This window comes from Carex rostrata, chromosome 22 (assembly GCF_964058835.1).
Source record: "Carex rostrata chromosome 22, lpCarRost1.2, whole genome shotgun sequence".
Taxonomy (NCBI): domain Eukaryota; kingdom Viridiplantae; phylum Streptophyta; class Magnoliopsida; order Poales; family Cyperaceae; genus Carex; species Carex rostrata.
The window spans coordinates 5,334,655-5,350,260 of record NC_135939.1 but is presented as its reverse complement, the minus strand read 5'-3'; the positions used below and the strand labels follow the sequence as shown (position 1 = coordinate 5,350,260).

At 32.6% G+C, this 15,606-nt stretch overlaps 1 protein-coding gene across 1 annotated transcript; it reads right to left on the bottom strand.

Moving 5' to 3' along the window:
* Window positions 1-216: 216 nt before the first annotated feature.
* HVA22E (HVA22 homolog E) lies at window positions 217-2,464 on the bottom strand. The gene is made up of 5 exons (XM_078323849.1): window positions 2,192-2,464; window positions 2,054-2,080; window positions 1,832-1,954; window positions 1,058-1,217; window positions 217-509 (listed from the first exon to the last, which is right to left on the bottom strand). The coding sequence occupies exons 1-4, from the start codon at window positions 2,236-2,238 to the stop codon at window positions 1,058-1,060; spliced, it is 357 nt and encodes a 118-aa protein (XP_078179975.1). The 5' UTR covers window positions 2,239-2,464; the 3' UTR covers window positions 217-509.
* Window positions 2,465-15,606: the final 13,142 nt, after the last annotated feature.

The window sequence follows — 15,606 nt, the reverse complement described above, 5'->3', positions numbered from 1 at the left end:
TATAAAGTTTTTTCTTTTTTCTTTTAAGTAACAAGATTTACTTGATATTAAATGGGAAGATTAATTTATTTTAAATCGTGCCATTATGCGTTCAATCAGGAGATTTCAATCACGTTATCAAGGCCTAATATGGTATCCAAAAAAAAAAAAACAAGACAAACACAAAAAGAAAAGAAAAGGCCCAACCATGATTGGAAGGCCTATTCACAGAGGTACATCTAAGGCCCAACCATTTCAGAAAAAAAAAAAGGCCTCAAATTATGGACATGCTGCCAATAAATATAGCTCCATTCTTAACAGTCAACACCACCAACATTCTCTTCTTATCTTCTCTTTTATTTTGTTAGAAACAACAGACAATTAAACATCCCTTAATACAAAATAAGAACATAACTACCATACAATAACTTTGTAAAGCTTTACTGAGTGAGATATTTAACAAACATGCACAAAAGAGCGAAATAGTTTCTGAACAATCACTTCTCCTCATGATGCATCAAAGCTTCAGCCTGTCATGGCAAAAAGGTCAAAAAAAAAAAATCATATTACCGAAATAAAAATGAGTCCATCCAAGCAGAATCAATTAAATTCACAAGCAACCCAGTAAAACCAAATTTAATGCTTTCATTTAAGATCAATAATTCACAAATTTGAGCCCAAATATGTTAATTTCTAGGTGGTCCAAAAGGCACATGTACGGTAAAAGACTTGAGCATTCTCCATTATTAAATTATTAATAATTCACAGTTGGATTATTAATGCTCACAAAATTAGATGAAATATTTCAAAAGACATCAAGCTGTCAACATGTATCTTTTTATAAATAATATTTCATTCAGAGAAGCTTATATTATTTATACATAATTTCATATTCATCAAGTATGAACAAAAGGTGGTGAAAGATATATCATGCTAAAACATGTTAGAATTGCAGAATTTTATTCTTACTACGCAGAGCAATTACATGCAAGAAGAAAACAAATTATATCAGACCACCGTAATTAATCAATCATATATATATACATTATGATTGATCAATACATACATAATGCATTACCTATGTAGTGTGGGAGTGTGCCTCATCGTTGCCCAACCGGAGCCCGTATTTCCTTATTTGCTGCCTCACAAACCTTTCGTATATGAAAGAAGCTCCCCTGAACTGAGGTAGCACTAGCCATGCTACAAATGCCAGTTTCATAGGATACCATATCGGAATCCTACAACAAAAGGCAAATAATCCATAGTTTATAAAATTCATATATTAACCACCAATCAAGCAGATTAATTAAAGAGCTCAATTTGTTCCAAAATCCAATATACCATTGCATGTCAATTGTCAACCAACTTAATTAATTAAACCTTAAGCTAAAAACAAACATGATAGAATAAGGTCTTCCGTACTACGGTCTCGAAAAGTAATCGTATAAACTTCCGACATAAGTAGCTCAGTAAATTTGTCATTTAATGAACTGAACTTGTAGAATACCAATTTTTACTATTTTTTTATGATTTATGAAAGATGATAAAAAATGGCATAAAATATTGACAATTTTCTTTTATTTTCAAATCATTTTTTTGCCATCTTTTATAAATCATAAAAAAATTAAAAAAGTTTCAAAAATAGTAAAAATTGGTGTTCTACAACTTCATTATATAACAAATTTACAAATTTACTGAGCTACTTAAATCGAAGTTTAAAGTTTATACAATTGATTTTTGAGGCCGTAGCACGGAAGACCTCATATTATCCATAGCACCCTAAGCCTTACTCTTTTATTTATGAATATCTTTTTTTTACAGCTAACAAATTAATTAAGGTACAATTTTTTACCAAGTCAAGACGGGCTCAGAAACCATCTCCATTAGAGTAATAAAGGAGTATAAGATCCAATAAGCCAACCATTGTTCATCGTCAACCTTTGTTGTACTCTCAATTGCACAGATCGAAGCGTACCTAGTACAAATTATCAACTTTTTTCATATATTTCTCATAAAATACCGCAAAACAAATTCAAGAAAAATATATAACAAAGTAGGTAAACCATGCACTTACAAAGGATAAAGGAGCATAAGCGTCGGCCTTCTCGTAAAAAAAAAAAGATCAAAGAAGTTCATTAGTCTAGTTTACAAAAATGAAAAGTTCAATTCTTGGAAGAAATTTGTAAGAATTAAAACCCACATGCACACTTACCCAGCAACAGAATTGAGGTTTGTAAGCAAAGTCCAAGTTTTAGTCATTTTTTCTCCTCCAAATTTATACTTTGAGACACCAAAAAATGGAAGCAAGAAGCGTTGCCTTGGAGAAATTAAGCTGTGTCGTTATCATTTGTGAAGAGAAGGCTCGAGATATATACACAAAGTATGAATTAAAAAGAGAAGAGGAGAGAGAGGTAACGTGGCAAGATCTGAGGGAAGGATCGGATTCGTTCCTTGGCCGTGGTGTCCTAGGCTAAGCATCCACGTTAGGGGAATTCGTGTCCCCTCAGGTACCTGAGGTACAATTAAAAAGGATGGACGGCTCAGATTAATTCCAGCTGAGCCAAACTCAATCCGGAGCCAGTTGGGACTGTAGAGCTCTGCTTTGAGATTCGTGCCACATGAAAAGAACGGTTCATAATTGTGACTTGCACCTCAGCTACCTGGGGTGATACGGATTCCGTTTAGGAGGGTCTAGATGATCGGTTTATTTGATTTTGAATTTGAATCGAACTCAAATTTTGGATTACGGGATTCGGTTTTCGACTTGGATGGTTCGATCCGGTTTTGTCTTATTGGCTGGGTTTGATTTTTGTCAATTTATATAAACCGAACCGATCAAAATAATTGCACCTGGTGTAGGACATAATAACAGCCTTTACAATGCATAGGTCTCATTTTAACAAGCAATTAGATCTTTTTAAATATTTAAAAAGACGATTTATTTCTACAGTAAACAAAAATTGTCTGACTAAATGCTATTTTTGTTGTTGTACTGTTTAATTTGATTTATTTAATCAAATCCCAAGTTTGGTTCAAAATTCATTCGGTTGGGTTTGGTTCAAAATTCATTGGGTTGGGTTTGGTTCAAAATTCATTCGGTTTATTTAATTTGTCTTTATTCGGTTCAAAATTCATTCGGTTGGGTTTGGTTCGGTTTAGACCGAACCGAAGGTTTGACTGTTCCTTGCTACAGTGTACGAGGTGGCACCGTCTGGCGCCTGTGCTTAAAATATTTGATCAAGAACCTGACTTAGTGATTAAGTATAGTATTAGTATTTAGTACGAGACTAATATATAATTATAGAAAAGTTTGCATTACAAGGTCTCCTCGGTCTCAGGTTTGCTGGCCCACCTTACGCTACCAGGAGACACGTGGCACTGCTTTTTAGAAAGGTGGCACCGGTGTAATTGCTACGTCTTCCAAAGCAAAAAGAGCAAATTCTGAGTGACATTCTGCTTCGCTCACCCATAACCATTTGTTCTCTCTATGCAATGGTGTGTTTTGAAATTAATTAATGCAGTTACTTCCAAACTTTAAGGGGTTAGGTTACACTAGCTAACAGTTGGAATGAATAATTGGAACTAAAGGGGCAATGTCTAGAGGTGTAAACGAATCCGAATTATTCAGTCTGAATCCGCTCTGTATCCGGTTAATATCCGTATCCGTGGATACTTGACGGATTCGGATCCAAATAAATATTGAAAGTAGTCAAAATACACGGATACAGAAATGGATGAGTTTCAACATCTCTAAACGAAGCAGATATCCTCATATATTCGTATCCAATATTCATCCCTCCTTAACCCGTTCTACTTCAACAGCAAAGCAATTTCTATATATCATGTCTCATGTTTATATCTTTTTCACTAGTGGGACTAACCTTTATATTTTTAGCAGAGATCCGGACCTTCATCTCTACACGTTCCCTTTCATTTTCATTTCCCTTTGCCGCTCTTTCTCACCTCTCTCTCTTCGCATTGTCCCATCACCATCTCTCTCTCCCATTTTGCACACGCTTAACGATCACCCCGCCGCCGGCCTACAGCATCTACTCTTCTCCTCTCCCTTGCAGAGCTAAGTGACTGATTTCCATGTCCTAAACCCTACCCGCCGTATCCTCCAACCAAGGAGCTTAAGTAGCCGATCTCCTTGTGAGGGCTTGAGTGACGATTTGGAGCAAATTCTAGGTAAATCAAAACTCTCTATGACTCAACTAGGATTCTATTTACTTCTTTGTGAGGGCTTGACAGTTAGGCACCCCTTTCATTCCTAAAAATTGAACTAATTTGGCACACTTTCAATTCTCATACAAATTGAACTAATCAATGAAACCAATCAATACCAAGATATTTTGTTATACAATTATATAATTAATTCTGACTTATGAATATTTGATGTATGATGCCAGTAGCCCAGTAAGTATGTTATATAATTTCTTGATAAATAACTATTTATTTTTTAATTATTGTTTAAAAGTGTAGAGATAGTATGAAATAAGTTTTCTAAAAGTATTTATCCTAAATTTTATGGTAGTTAACAATTCTAGTTAAGTATGAAAGGGAAAAAGTACCAATTATCAGCCAGTTAGTTCCATAACATAATTAGTGTTTTATTAATTGTAATTTCATTGGTCCATATCACTTACAATCTATGGTCAAATTACAATCTGTACTATGGGCTGGCTCTAACTCTCTAATAGAACATAATATAATTTGTTAAGCTAAGACTAATTTATAAAACCAATAGTACTGATACTTTCGTACTATGATAGCACAATTATATTCGACTGCCTAATACCCTCCTCAAGCGAAGTGGCAGCAGCTGCTAAACTGAGCTTGCAACAAAGAAACTTAGGTATTTCGCTTTCTAATGCAAAATAATATAGTTCATTTTCTTATTATGTTAACTACGAAACTACTAGACTTTAAATGATTTTTATTCCTGGTATTTGTGACAATTATCCGTTCCGTATCCGTATTTAAATATGTATTCAGAGATTATCCACTCTGTATCCGTATCCGTATCTGTATCCGTTTAAGGTGGATATAGTTTTGAGTTTTGATATCCGTTTACTATCCATATCCGTATCTGTATTCGCTCATTGAAAGGCGGATACGGATATGGTATTAACATTATCCGCTCCGTTTACACCCCTAGCAATGTCAAACTTACAAATTGAAAAAACAATAGGAACTATTTCAAACCTCATATATCCCAGGGTCTAAATAGCTAGTTATAATTACGCAATAGCTGCGTTATAGCTTTTTTGGACCTCAAAATCTATAACGTTATTAACCTCTTTCTTCTATAATGTTTCTAAATAGGCTATGGTTGCGCTATAGCTTTTTCGGACTTTAAAAGCTATAGCGCTATAATAGCTATTTAAAACCTTGATATATCCAAACAGCGAAGAGGCATAATCAGTGTTATAAAAAACGTCCGCTAAAGCCAATTAATCGACCAATTACTTATTGACGGGATCAAATCATCACAAAATTTCTTGATTAATTTGCTGATTATTTTCAATTATGATTAATTATTTCCGATTAATTGTTTGACAATACTCTGTCTGTCTAACAAGCACATATTATTTACAACACATTACATTTAACATTTTGTTTGGATATCAAAATGATAGAGGTTATAAAAGAGGGACAATGAAATAGAATGAGGTATTCTTTTTTATTTCATTTTGACCCTTTTGTTTGTTGCTTGTCAAATTCTTTCGCTTTCTTTTATTATATATAATTTGAAACTGACAAATATAACTTTGTAGAGGCTTTGATGAGACGATGTCAGTATGTATTTAAGCCTGTTAAGGTGATTGGTAAATTTTAATGTATATTTTATTGTATGATTTTAAATTAGGAATCTTAACGTGTAAATTAATTTTATTAAAAACATAATACATTCATAATAAGCATAAATTATATACACATTCGATCTAGTTTTTATCATAAAATAACATCAAATATCATGTATTTTGAATATAAATTGAATAAAATACACATAGAATCAAGTTACTGCGGTTGTTTGGCTTTAAAATGCAGGAAAAGATGAAAACTGAAGAAAATAACCCCCAGTGCTGATGCACTCACAGTCAGTGCGAACGCACTCAGTACTTAGCCGAATTTCCAGCATCTCGGACCTGCAGAAGAAAAAGTCCGAGCGTAATGCATCCGTATTCATCAGCCAGTGCGGGTCATCCATTCGCACTCAATACTTAGCCGATCTTAGAAACTTTAGAATAGCACAGGAAATTCACGAGTGCGGGTCATCCATCCGCACTCACATCCAGTGCGAATGCACTCAGGTTATTTATGCAAAAATTCAGAAAGTTAAATAAGGAAAGTTGGAACCAGTGCAGGTCACCCATCCGCACTCACCACCAGTGCGGACGCACTGGACCCGCGGACAGCCAGAATTACATGGTTTGATAATTTTTCTATTTCTAGCGCACCAAGGACGTGTTTTGACAGTCAAATGTGGATAAGACAATCTGAGAAACAATCCAAAGATAGTACCCACTAACCCCATTTTCTAGCCTCTTAATTGGGCATAGCTCTTGGCTATATAAGAGGAGGTTCATTCCCATTCAAGACACAACTCTTATCTCTCTATTTTTCCCTTGGTGCATGTTCATTTTCATAAAATACAGCGATAAATCTGTAGCAATTTTCGAAGTTCCAGAGGCTTTTCTAGGAAGGAGAAAGAGAAGATCATCCCAAGATTTCGGCAAAATTGAGATTTTTAATTTAACAAAGGGTGTAATCATTTCTTTATTATATTTCTTCTTATTTTTGTCAATTTTTTGTAATGGATCTCTCCAAGAGGGAGTAGATCTCTCTCTAGGGGTCTAGGTCAATGAATGAACTTGTTTAATTCTATTTTATTCGGATTTTTTTTTATTATGATTGTTTTATGGGATTTGATTTATAATTTTTGTGATTTATCATTTGTGTTTATTACATAGTTTAGTACTTATAATCGAAGTAGTCCCGCTTTGAAATTTATTTGTAATATAAAGAATCCAAAGAAGTTAGGATGAGAGGAGAGTACCAAATTATGAACACATATACCTTAGGATTTGAATTAGAAGCAACCATACTTTGATATCCATATCCGAAACTATAGAAATTAAATGTTAGGGTTGGTGAAGAATGACTGTGAAGTCAAACCCTTACTTAGGACACCTAGATTGACTAAGTATTGGTATATGTTTTGTGTACAAAAGATTGTTAAATATCCCTTTAGGATGGTGACAACACCTAAAATTCGAGGAACATTAACCCATCGCACCAAAATACTTGTATCAATAATTAGTTGAAATAGGCTAACAAGAACTTAATGGGACTAGATAGCCAGGGTGAAGAACGACCGTGAAGTCTGAAACTATCTATGCACGTTATTAATTCACAACCGTGACCCTTTTTAACACTTTAGGTTAGAAGCCTCATCAAATCATACATGAATTTAAACAATACCGAATAGATAGAATTAGCAAGGGATTGTAGACTGGATACCCCTAGATCTCCTTAACTTGAAAGCAAACCAATCTTTCTTTTTTTTGTTTTATTTTCATTTTTTTTTAAATTCCTTTCTTTCGGGTATTGAACTCAAAATTAGGATTGATAGAACAACCCCCCCCCCCCCCCCAATTTTCCTTTACTTTATTTCATTTTCTGAAATTAATTATTAAAGTTTAAGCCTAGTATCTAAACGTATTCCTTGTGATTCAACACCCTAAGTACTACATTGATTGGTTGTGCGCTTCCAACAAAACTTTCTTTGGGTATTAATGATAATAAATTTGAAAGCAAAAGGAGTATAATCCAAACACAATTTCGTATCTCCAAAATACTGATCATCAATTCATATTTAAAATTTATAAATGTATATATTTATTCGTTATTAATTAAGGGGTCAAAGTAAAAATATTCGCACAGCTCCAATCTCAAAAAAAATCTAAAAAATTTAACCGTTCCTTTTTTTTTCTTTTTCTTTTTTCTTTTAGATGAACACCCGTAGCCTTACAAGTATAACCGTTCATACACGGACAGATGCGAATTATTCGTGAATAATTCGTTTTTTTGTGATGCCGAATTAAACATCTAATTATTCAGTTGACTAAATTTTGATCAAATTAAAATCGAATAATTTGTGAATTTAACAAATTTTTCTCGAATTTTACGAATTATTTACGAACTTTTTCCGAATTTTTTCATAACATTTTTATTTTGCTCTCTTGCAAAACTGAGATCTCTGATCCGAATAATTCCGAATCATTCTCAAATTATACTCGAAGCATTTCCGAATCAGGAATTTTTAACCTCATTGAACCGAACCTGAATAATTCATTTGTCATAAATAATCAGGACGCTTCCGAGCTAAACGAACTGTATTTATTGTGCCTTATTTATCCATGCAGCGAACTGTCTCTTTGATTCCTTATATTTTCAGGCTTTCAGCCTACTTTAATCCGCTACACGAAAAACTTCTAAAAATAATGGGATCCACTCATGAACCTACAAAGTAATGGTAATCGGAAATAAGGAGAGCAAATAGGGAGGAATGAGAGGGAGGGAGGGATGAGGAGTGCGTATCCTCTGAGATATCTCAACTTTTGTGTGACCGACATGTCCGGTGTCTATTCAGTGATAGCGTAGGGGGCATGTATTATTTGTGATTTGAGAGTCGTGCACTTGTGCAGAACTTATTTAAACGGTTAAAATTTTTCGTAAAGTCACGTAAAGTTTGAGATATCTTAGAGGATACAAATTCAGGGATGAGGGAAAAAGAGAGAAATGTGGAGTCCACAAGAGCATTTTGTTAAAAAAAAAAAAAAAAAAAATTAAAAGTCAGTGACTTTAAATGCCAACTAATAAAATTTATTGATAAAAAAATGTATTTATAACGAGCCAAATAATTCCTAAATTTAAACTCGTTCATTCTCATTAATCTATATAAATTACTCTCCTACTTATTTACACTCTTAACACCCTAATACATCATTCTTTAACCTTTTTCACGATTGAATTTATTTTTGTCCGATAGTCGCCGCACTTCGATGGTCCTATCTACTCACCACCGCACTCTGAAAGTCCGATCTACTTGCCGCGGCGCTCCGACGGCCGGATCTACTCACCACGGTGCTTCGATAGCCGAATCAACTCACCGCCTCGCTCCAATCAAGATGAGTAGAGATTATACGCTCCGACGATACCGCACTTTCGGCTCTCTCCCCTCTCTCATTCTCTTATTTACTCAAAGAGATAGAGACGAGAGAGGGGAGTATACCCGTGTATCAAATTGAGATCTAAAAGAATATGAAAGGAGAAAATTGGAGAGAGATGGGGGTGGGGCGGCTAGGTTAACTGACCTTTCTTTTTCTTTTTCTTTTTCTTTTTCTCTCTGGACGAAAGAGCGAAAAACGCTCCTTTTTTGCTTATCAATATCTTTATCCGACTAAAAAGTTTGAATGTAGGGTATTTTGTTTTATGTTTTGTAAAAGAAGAACATTATGTAAAGAAATTAGAACCATTATGTTAAAAATATGAATTAAAAGTTGTAGGTTCAGATTTTTAGACAAATATTTATAGTTTTGTTCTAAGGTTAATTATACGACTGCATGGTTTTAAATCCAAATTTGTTATTCTTCAGAAACAGAGATATTTTTGTCACTCACAAGTCACCAGTCACAAAATTCCGAATAGACATTTCAAAATTTTGGTTACACTTAAATCATCCCTTCGGACCACGGTATCACATTCTGCTTTGTTCCATTTCCATAGCGCGAGGTCGCTTATGATCCCTAATGTATTATTCTCATTTTTTTTTTTCTCTAGAATCGGTCGTAATTACGAATCACATTCACTTTTCTCAACATATCAATTACAAGATCTATGTCGTTGTACAAAGCAAAATCCAGTTTGTTTGGTGAAGAAAATAACAGGCACTAGACACTAGTGGGAATTTATATCACCTAATAAATTTTGAGTTTGTATCCGAACCAAGGCATCAGATATGTTCTGACATAAATATTAAAGGAATCGTCAGATCTAAATAATTTATTCAATAATTTGATGATCAAACCCCTCATTGTTCAATCTTGAATAAATCTAAACTTGAATATCCGACAACAAAATTATACGAACTCGAATGATCCACACAGACGAGAAATTGGAATTTAAGTTTTTCAAGGCCATGTCATGTTGGGCCTGTATTGGTAAGGCCTTGAACAACTAAACCTCGAAATGGGCCTGGCCCGAAAAAGAAAGTATTGTGAGATAATTATAGAGTGAAATCCGTTCTTCACCGAATAGCGCACTAACACGGGTTAATATTTTAACAGAGTAGTTTGGCTTCATGCAGCGCACAGCCCATATGCACCTCTGTTTTGATTCTATAGTCAGTGAGCTTGCATGAAGCCAAAACTGCGCTGTTAAAATCTTTACCCCACTAACACGGGAATGAGATGACACATTTATAACTAACTACCGATCTTTTAATTGTCATACCCACTATAAAAAAGGAGAACACATATTTTGTCTCTGGCAATGGCAGAGTAGTTTTGGCTTCATGCAGCGCACAACCCATATGCACCACTGTTTTGATTCTATAATCAGTGAGCTGCATGAAGCCAAGACTGGTCTGTTAAAATCTTTACCGCACTAACACTGGAATGAGATCACACATAACTAACTACAGATCTTTGAATTGTCATATCCCACTATAAGAAGATGAACACATATTTTGTCTCTAGCAATGGCAATGCTGTGAATTTGGATTAGTGGGGTTTATTGATTAGAAGTTGCCGACACAAAGCCGCCACCACTGAATAAATTATATATGCTCATTAAACAAATCATAGGCCAGAAGAGAAGAGAAGAGAGATTGCAAAAGGAGATCGCATAGCAACCGAAAAGACATGTAATAAAAAAACAGAAGAGCATTACAGGCTTACAGCTAGCTCTGTACTGGCGTGGGGACAAAGTGACGAGAGTTAGGCACAAGAGACGGTCAACTGTGTACGTGCGAATCAGGTAAGAGTGTAAGAAACTGTGCTTTCTTTTTCTTTCTGTTTTGGAAAAATATATATAAAAAATTTCCAATGTGAAAATGTGGAAAGGGAGGAGGAGATTTTTTTTCTAGTAGAAATTAATAAAGAGAGAGAGAGAGAAACATAAAGATTATATCAGATTTTGATTGATGTAAAAGATCAACATAATTTGTACTAATTCTAAAAAATTTAAAAATTGGATAAGTGGAAATTTTATCGATTCAAATCAATGTTTTTGTTTGCTTTTAATTTTATTTAGTAAAATATAAAAAGATTTTATGAAAATAGATAGAGTATCTTAAATTAGATATAATAGAAATATTTCATCTATTTTTTGAAAAAAAAATATATTTTATTAGAGGTTTAATAGAAAAATTCCCTCCATCTATACATCAAATTAAAAAATATATATAACTGAAAGTTTGAATCAATATAAATTCTACCGATTTTTTTTATGAATAAAAAATCTAATATACTCTTTCTATTTCTCTCTCTTTTTTTTATTAATTTCTATAGAAAAAAATTACTAGATGGAGAGCCAACCCCACAAGAGCATTTTTTTTTATTGAATTTTCTGTTGAGTTGCCCCAATCTTATCTAATTGTTTAGGACAGTGTGGGACCGTGGGTCTTCCAATCATTAGAGCCTAATAATTGAGCTTCTAAAACGCCAGTATACATAAGTGATATAGGAATATAGGATAAGGTCTATCTTTCATAACAATAGAACAAATATGAAATATCTCTCTAGTCAAGCATTATAAGGGCTGATTCTGTTATGGTGAGTTGTGCTAAGAAAAGCATTTAATTTTTCTTAAATTAGAGGATGGATTTGAATTTAAAATGATGGGTGTTGTTGCAAAAATCACCATTCAGAGTGCAAGTGAGAGGAATTTTTTTTAAAAAAACATAAATAAAAAATAATATTCTACCAAACCAACTTGATTGCTTTGATTTTTACATAAATCATAAGAATCAAAATGCAATTTTGGTCCGAATTTTTTTTTTCGGGACCGCAATGTCATTTCGGTCCGAAGTGTTTTCACAAGTTTTACCATCATTTTTATCGAAATATGTGAAAATGGCTCTGATCGAATTGGCATTTCGGTCCCGAAAGGAAAAAAAAAATCGGACCGAAATAACATTTCGGTTCTTATAGTGTTTGTAAAAACCAGAGCAATCAAGTTGGTTTAGTAAAATATTATTTTTTATTTATGGTTTTTTTTAAAAAAAATCAAGTGTGAGCTCCTATCAAGCAATTAATAGGAAATAATAGAAAATTAGCGATCATAATTGAAAATAATCAGCCGATTAATCGAAAAAATCTACGATGATTTAATCACCACCAACAACTAATCGACCTAAACATACGTTTTTTTTACAACACTTGTTAAAATTGTGCAAATAACTCTAGGTATTGAATAACGGTCAAGATTAGAACAAGATTAAGAGCATTAAAAGAATGCCCCATAGATATAGCAACCAACAACTCGTAGAGCCAACTTGTACTGCACTATGCTCTATTAGGCACAGACAATAAACTGTCAAGTAAAGTTCAAATAAATAGGTAGAAATTTAGAACTATGTTCGCTTGAGTCAGATACTTCAAAGAAGTGTGAAATAATCAAATCATTAATCATTGGTTGCTTCACTATTGTGTGACAATTGTGCACATGTTCATATATATCCTCTAAATTTGTCCTTTGAATTTACAGCGGGTATATATGATGAGGAGGGATTTGCTTACACTGTTTTTCTGTAAAATCCAATTACATCTTATATTTTTAAAGTCTAAATAGTCGATTAAAATCGTTTAACACGATGGATATATTAAAATCTACTTGCAGTTCAAATTTTACATTTTTTTGAACTTTTTTTATTATTTATTAAGTTTTTTACAAAACAGTTGTTTTTATACCATTGAATTTTTGTACCCATCATAATAGATAGTAAAAAAAATTAAAACAAATGTAAAATTTGATCTAAATGCACATTTTAATATATCATTTATATTGAACGGTTTAGATCGTTTATTTAAACTTTAAAAATATAAGATGTAATTTGATGTGACTTAAAAAACAGTATAACAGTATAAGTGGATCCTTCATCATATATGATCTCTTTCTTTATGGGTGAGATATATCAGGAGATGCCACAGCGGCTGCTAAGCTATTATTGGTGTTAATTAATAAATAATGTATAGCGAATCCGACGTGTAAAGTTTTTTTTTTTTTTTAAGAAAGGCAGAAACCTATTTTATATTACTGAAATTAGATAATTACAAAATTAGTCTTAGTGTACTCTCAAACAGGGAACACCTCGACTAAATGTAGATAGTATCAAGCTACAAAAATAGCATCAAAATCATCATTAATATGTTTAATTATTCTAATCGAGGTGTAAAGTTATGTTCAAATTGGGATTGAGAGAAGCATCAAAATCATCATTAATATGTTTAATTATTCTAATCCGACGTGTAAAGTTATGTTCAAATTGGGATTGAGAGAAGCATCAAAATCATCATTAATATGTTTAATTATTCTAAAGAGACTGTGAAGGATGACTGGATAAGGACCCGAGTCGCTCTCATTTTTTTCCTCATATGAACTTTTAAAAAAGAAGTTTCTAATCATCCAGTCACTCTCATCTTTTTTTAGATTCATTTTTCCATCATATGAACTTTTTAAAAAAGAAGTTTCTAATCGATGACTAGTTATGCCGACATTTTTATTAATACCGTTTCAAAAAAAAAAAAAATCTCTTAAATTTGAGAATTCGAAAAATATCATTCTTCAATTCAATTTGCAGTTTCATTATTTAAGAAAGGGGGAGAGGGGGGGACACAGATTGAATTGGAGGCTCCAAAAACTTAAATATTAGTATATTACAGTGTATTTTTTTTTTATTTCTGGGAGGGTTCCAATTTAATCTGTGGCTCCCCAAAAACGAGCCACAGATTAAATTGGCGGGCCTGATATTTTTGAAATTCCACAAAAAATATGATATTTTTTTTTGGAATAGAGTATAAATAAAAATTTCGGCTAGTTATGCTCGGGTGCTAACTTGCTACTAAAATAAATGGCATAATACACTGAGATTATTATAATACCTTGTGTCTTTTATATTTCATCGCGCCTCATTTTTGTTTTTATTTTTAAACTCCAATATTTTATATATATTAAAATGTGTTCAGAGATCAAATTTTATATTTTTAAAATTTGTTTTTAAACAGGTACAATATAAATATTTCTTGACTATCTAAAAACATTGTTTTTGTACCTATCTAAAAATAATATTAAAAAAATTCAAAAATATAAATTTGGTCTCTAAATATATTTTAATATGGAGATTATTTTGAGCAATTCGAATCAACTATCTGAACTTTGAAAAAAGAAAATAAAGGATGTTATGTACAATAAAGCATGAAAGGTATATAAGGCATTTGAACCCCTCCTCTAATGCATTTCTCAGTGTTGAGAATAGCCATTTTTTAGTAAGTTAAAAAATTGTGTTTTTCCAAAATAAAAATGAGAATTAAGCATTTCAACTTTAAATATTCAAAAAAAGAAATTCAATTGAATTTCAATCATGTTGCATGGATCACCTTTTTTTTCTTCTAGAACATAATTTTATACTTCTCGACACCCTTCTTCAATCTTAAACATATTTTATAATTTTACTAGTTGATTTTCTCAATCGATTAAGAATATTAAACATTAATTAAAATCTAAATATTATTCCTAATTTTCTATAATTGCATGATCTTCTCTTGCATCTTGCGTAACTTGTATACGTGACTATCACATGTAAAGCTAGTATATTTTTATTTCTTTCCATATATAGTTGCTTTAGGGGGGTCACCGGTGACCTAAAAAGCTCTTTCCTCAAAAAAAAAAAAAAAAACCTATAAAGCTCATGTTAAAGTTATGAATCATAAATTTAGAGGTGCTATCGGGTCGGGTCGGGTCCGGGTACTATTATATTTGGACCCGGACCCTAAAAGTGTTCGGGTCCAAATTTCAATCCATATACTTATTTGTTTCAAATCGGGTCGGGTCCGGATCCGGATACCTATCTACCCGTAGATATTTCGGGTCCAGTCTTTCGGTTCTGAGTAGATAGATACCCGTAACTTGTTTGTGGATTATCGGGTCCGGTTCGGATACGGGGCGGTTCCGGATCCAGAGCGGGTATAGGTCACAACTCCAAAGTATTCGAGAAATTATTTACATTTAAATATAATTATAATTTCTTAAACATCTCATATAATAAATCATTACAATATAAATTAAAAACTAATGCAAAATAAAAATTATACTATTAATCATATTTATAAATAATAAAATATATCATGCTACATAGCAAAATAAAAATAATAACTCTAAATTATTAGTTTGTTGTTGGTTGTTTGGAGTACTCGTGGTGTAACAAAAAATATTGAATTCAGTTTTTTGTTAATAGCTTTTGAATTCAGGAGGATGGAGGAGATATAATTTTTAGAAAGTAAAATATTAGAGATGATGATTTCCTTTTTTATAATTAAAAAAAAATCTATGAATTGAATGTAA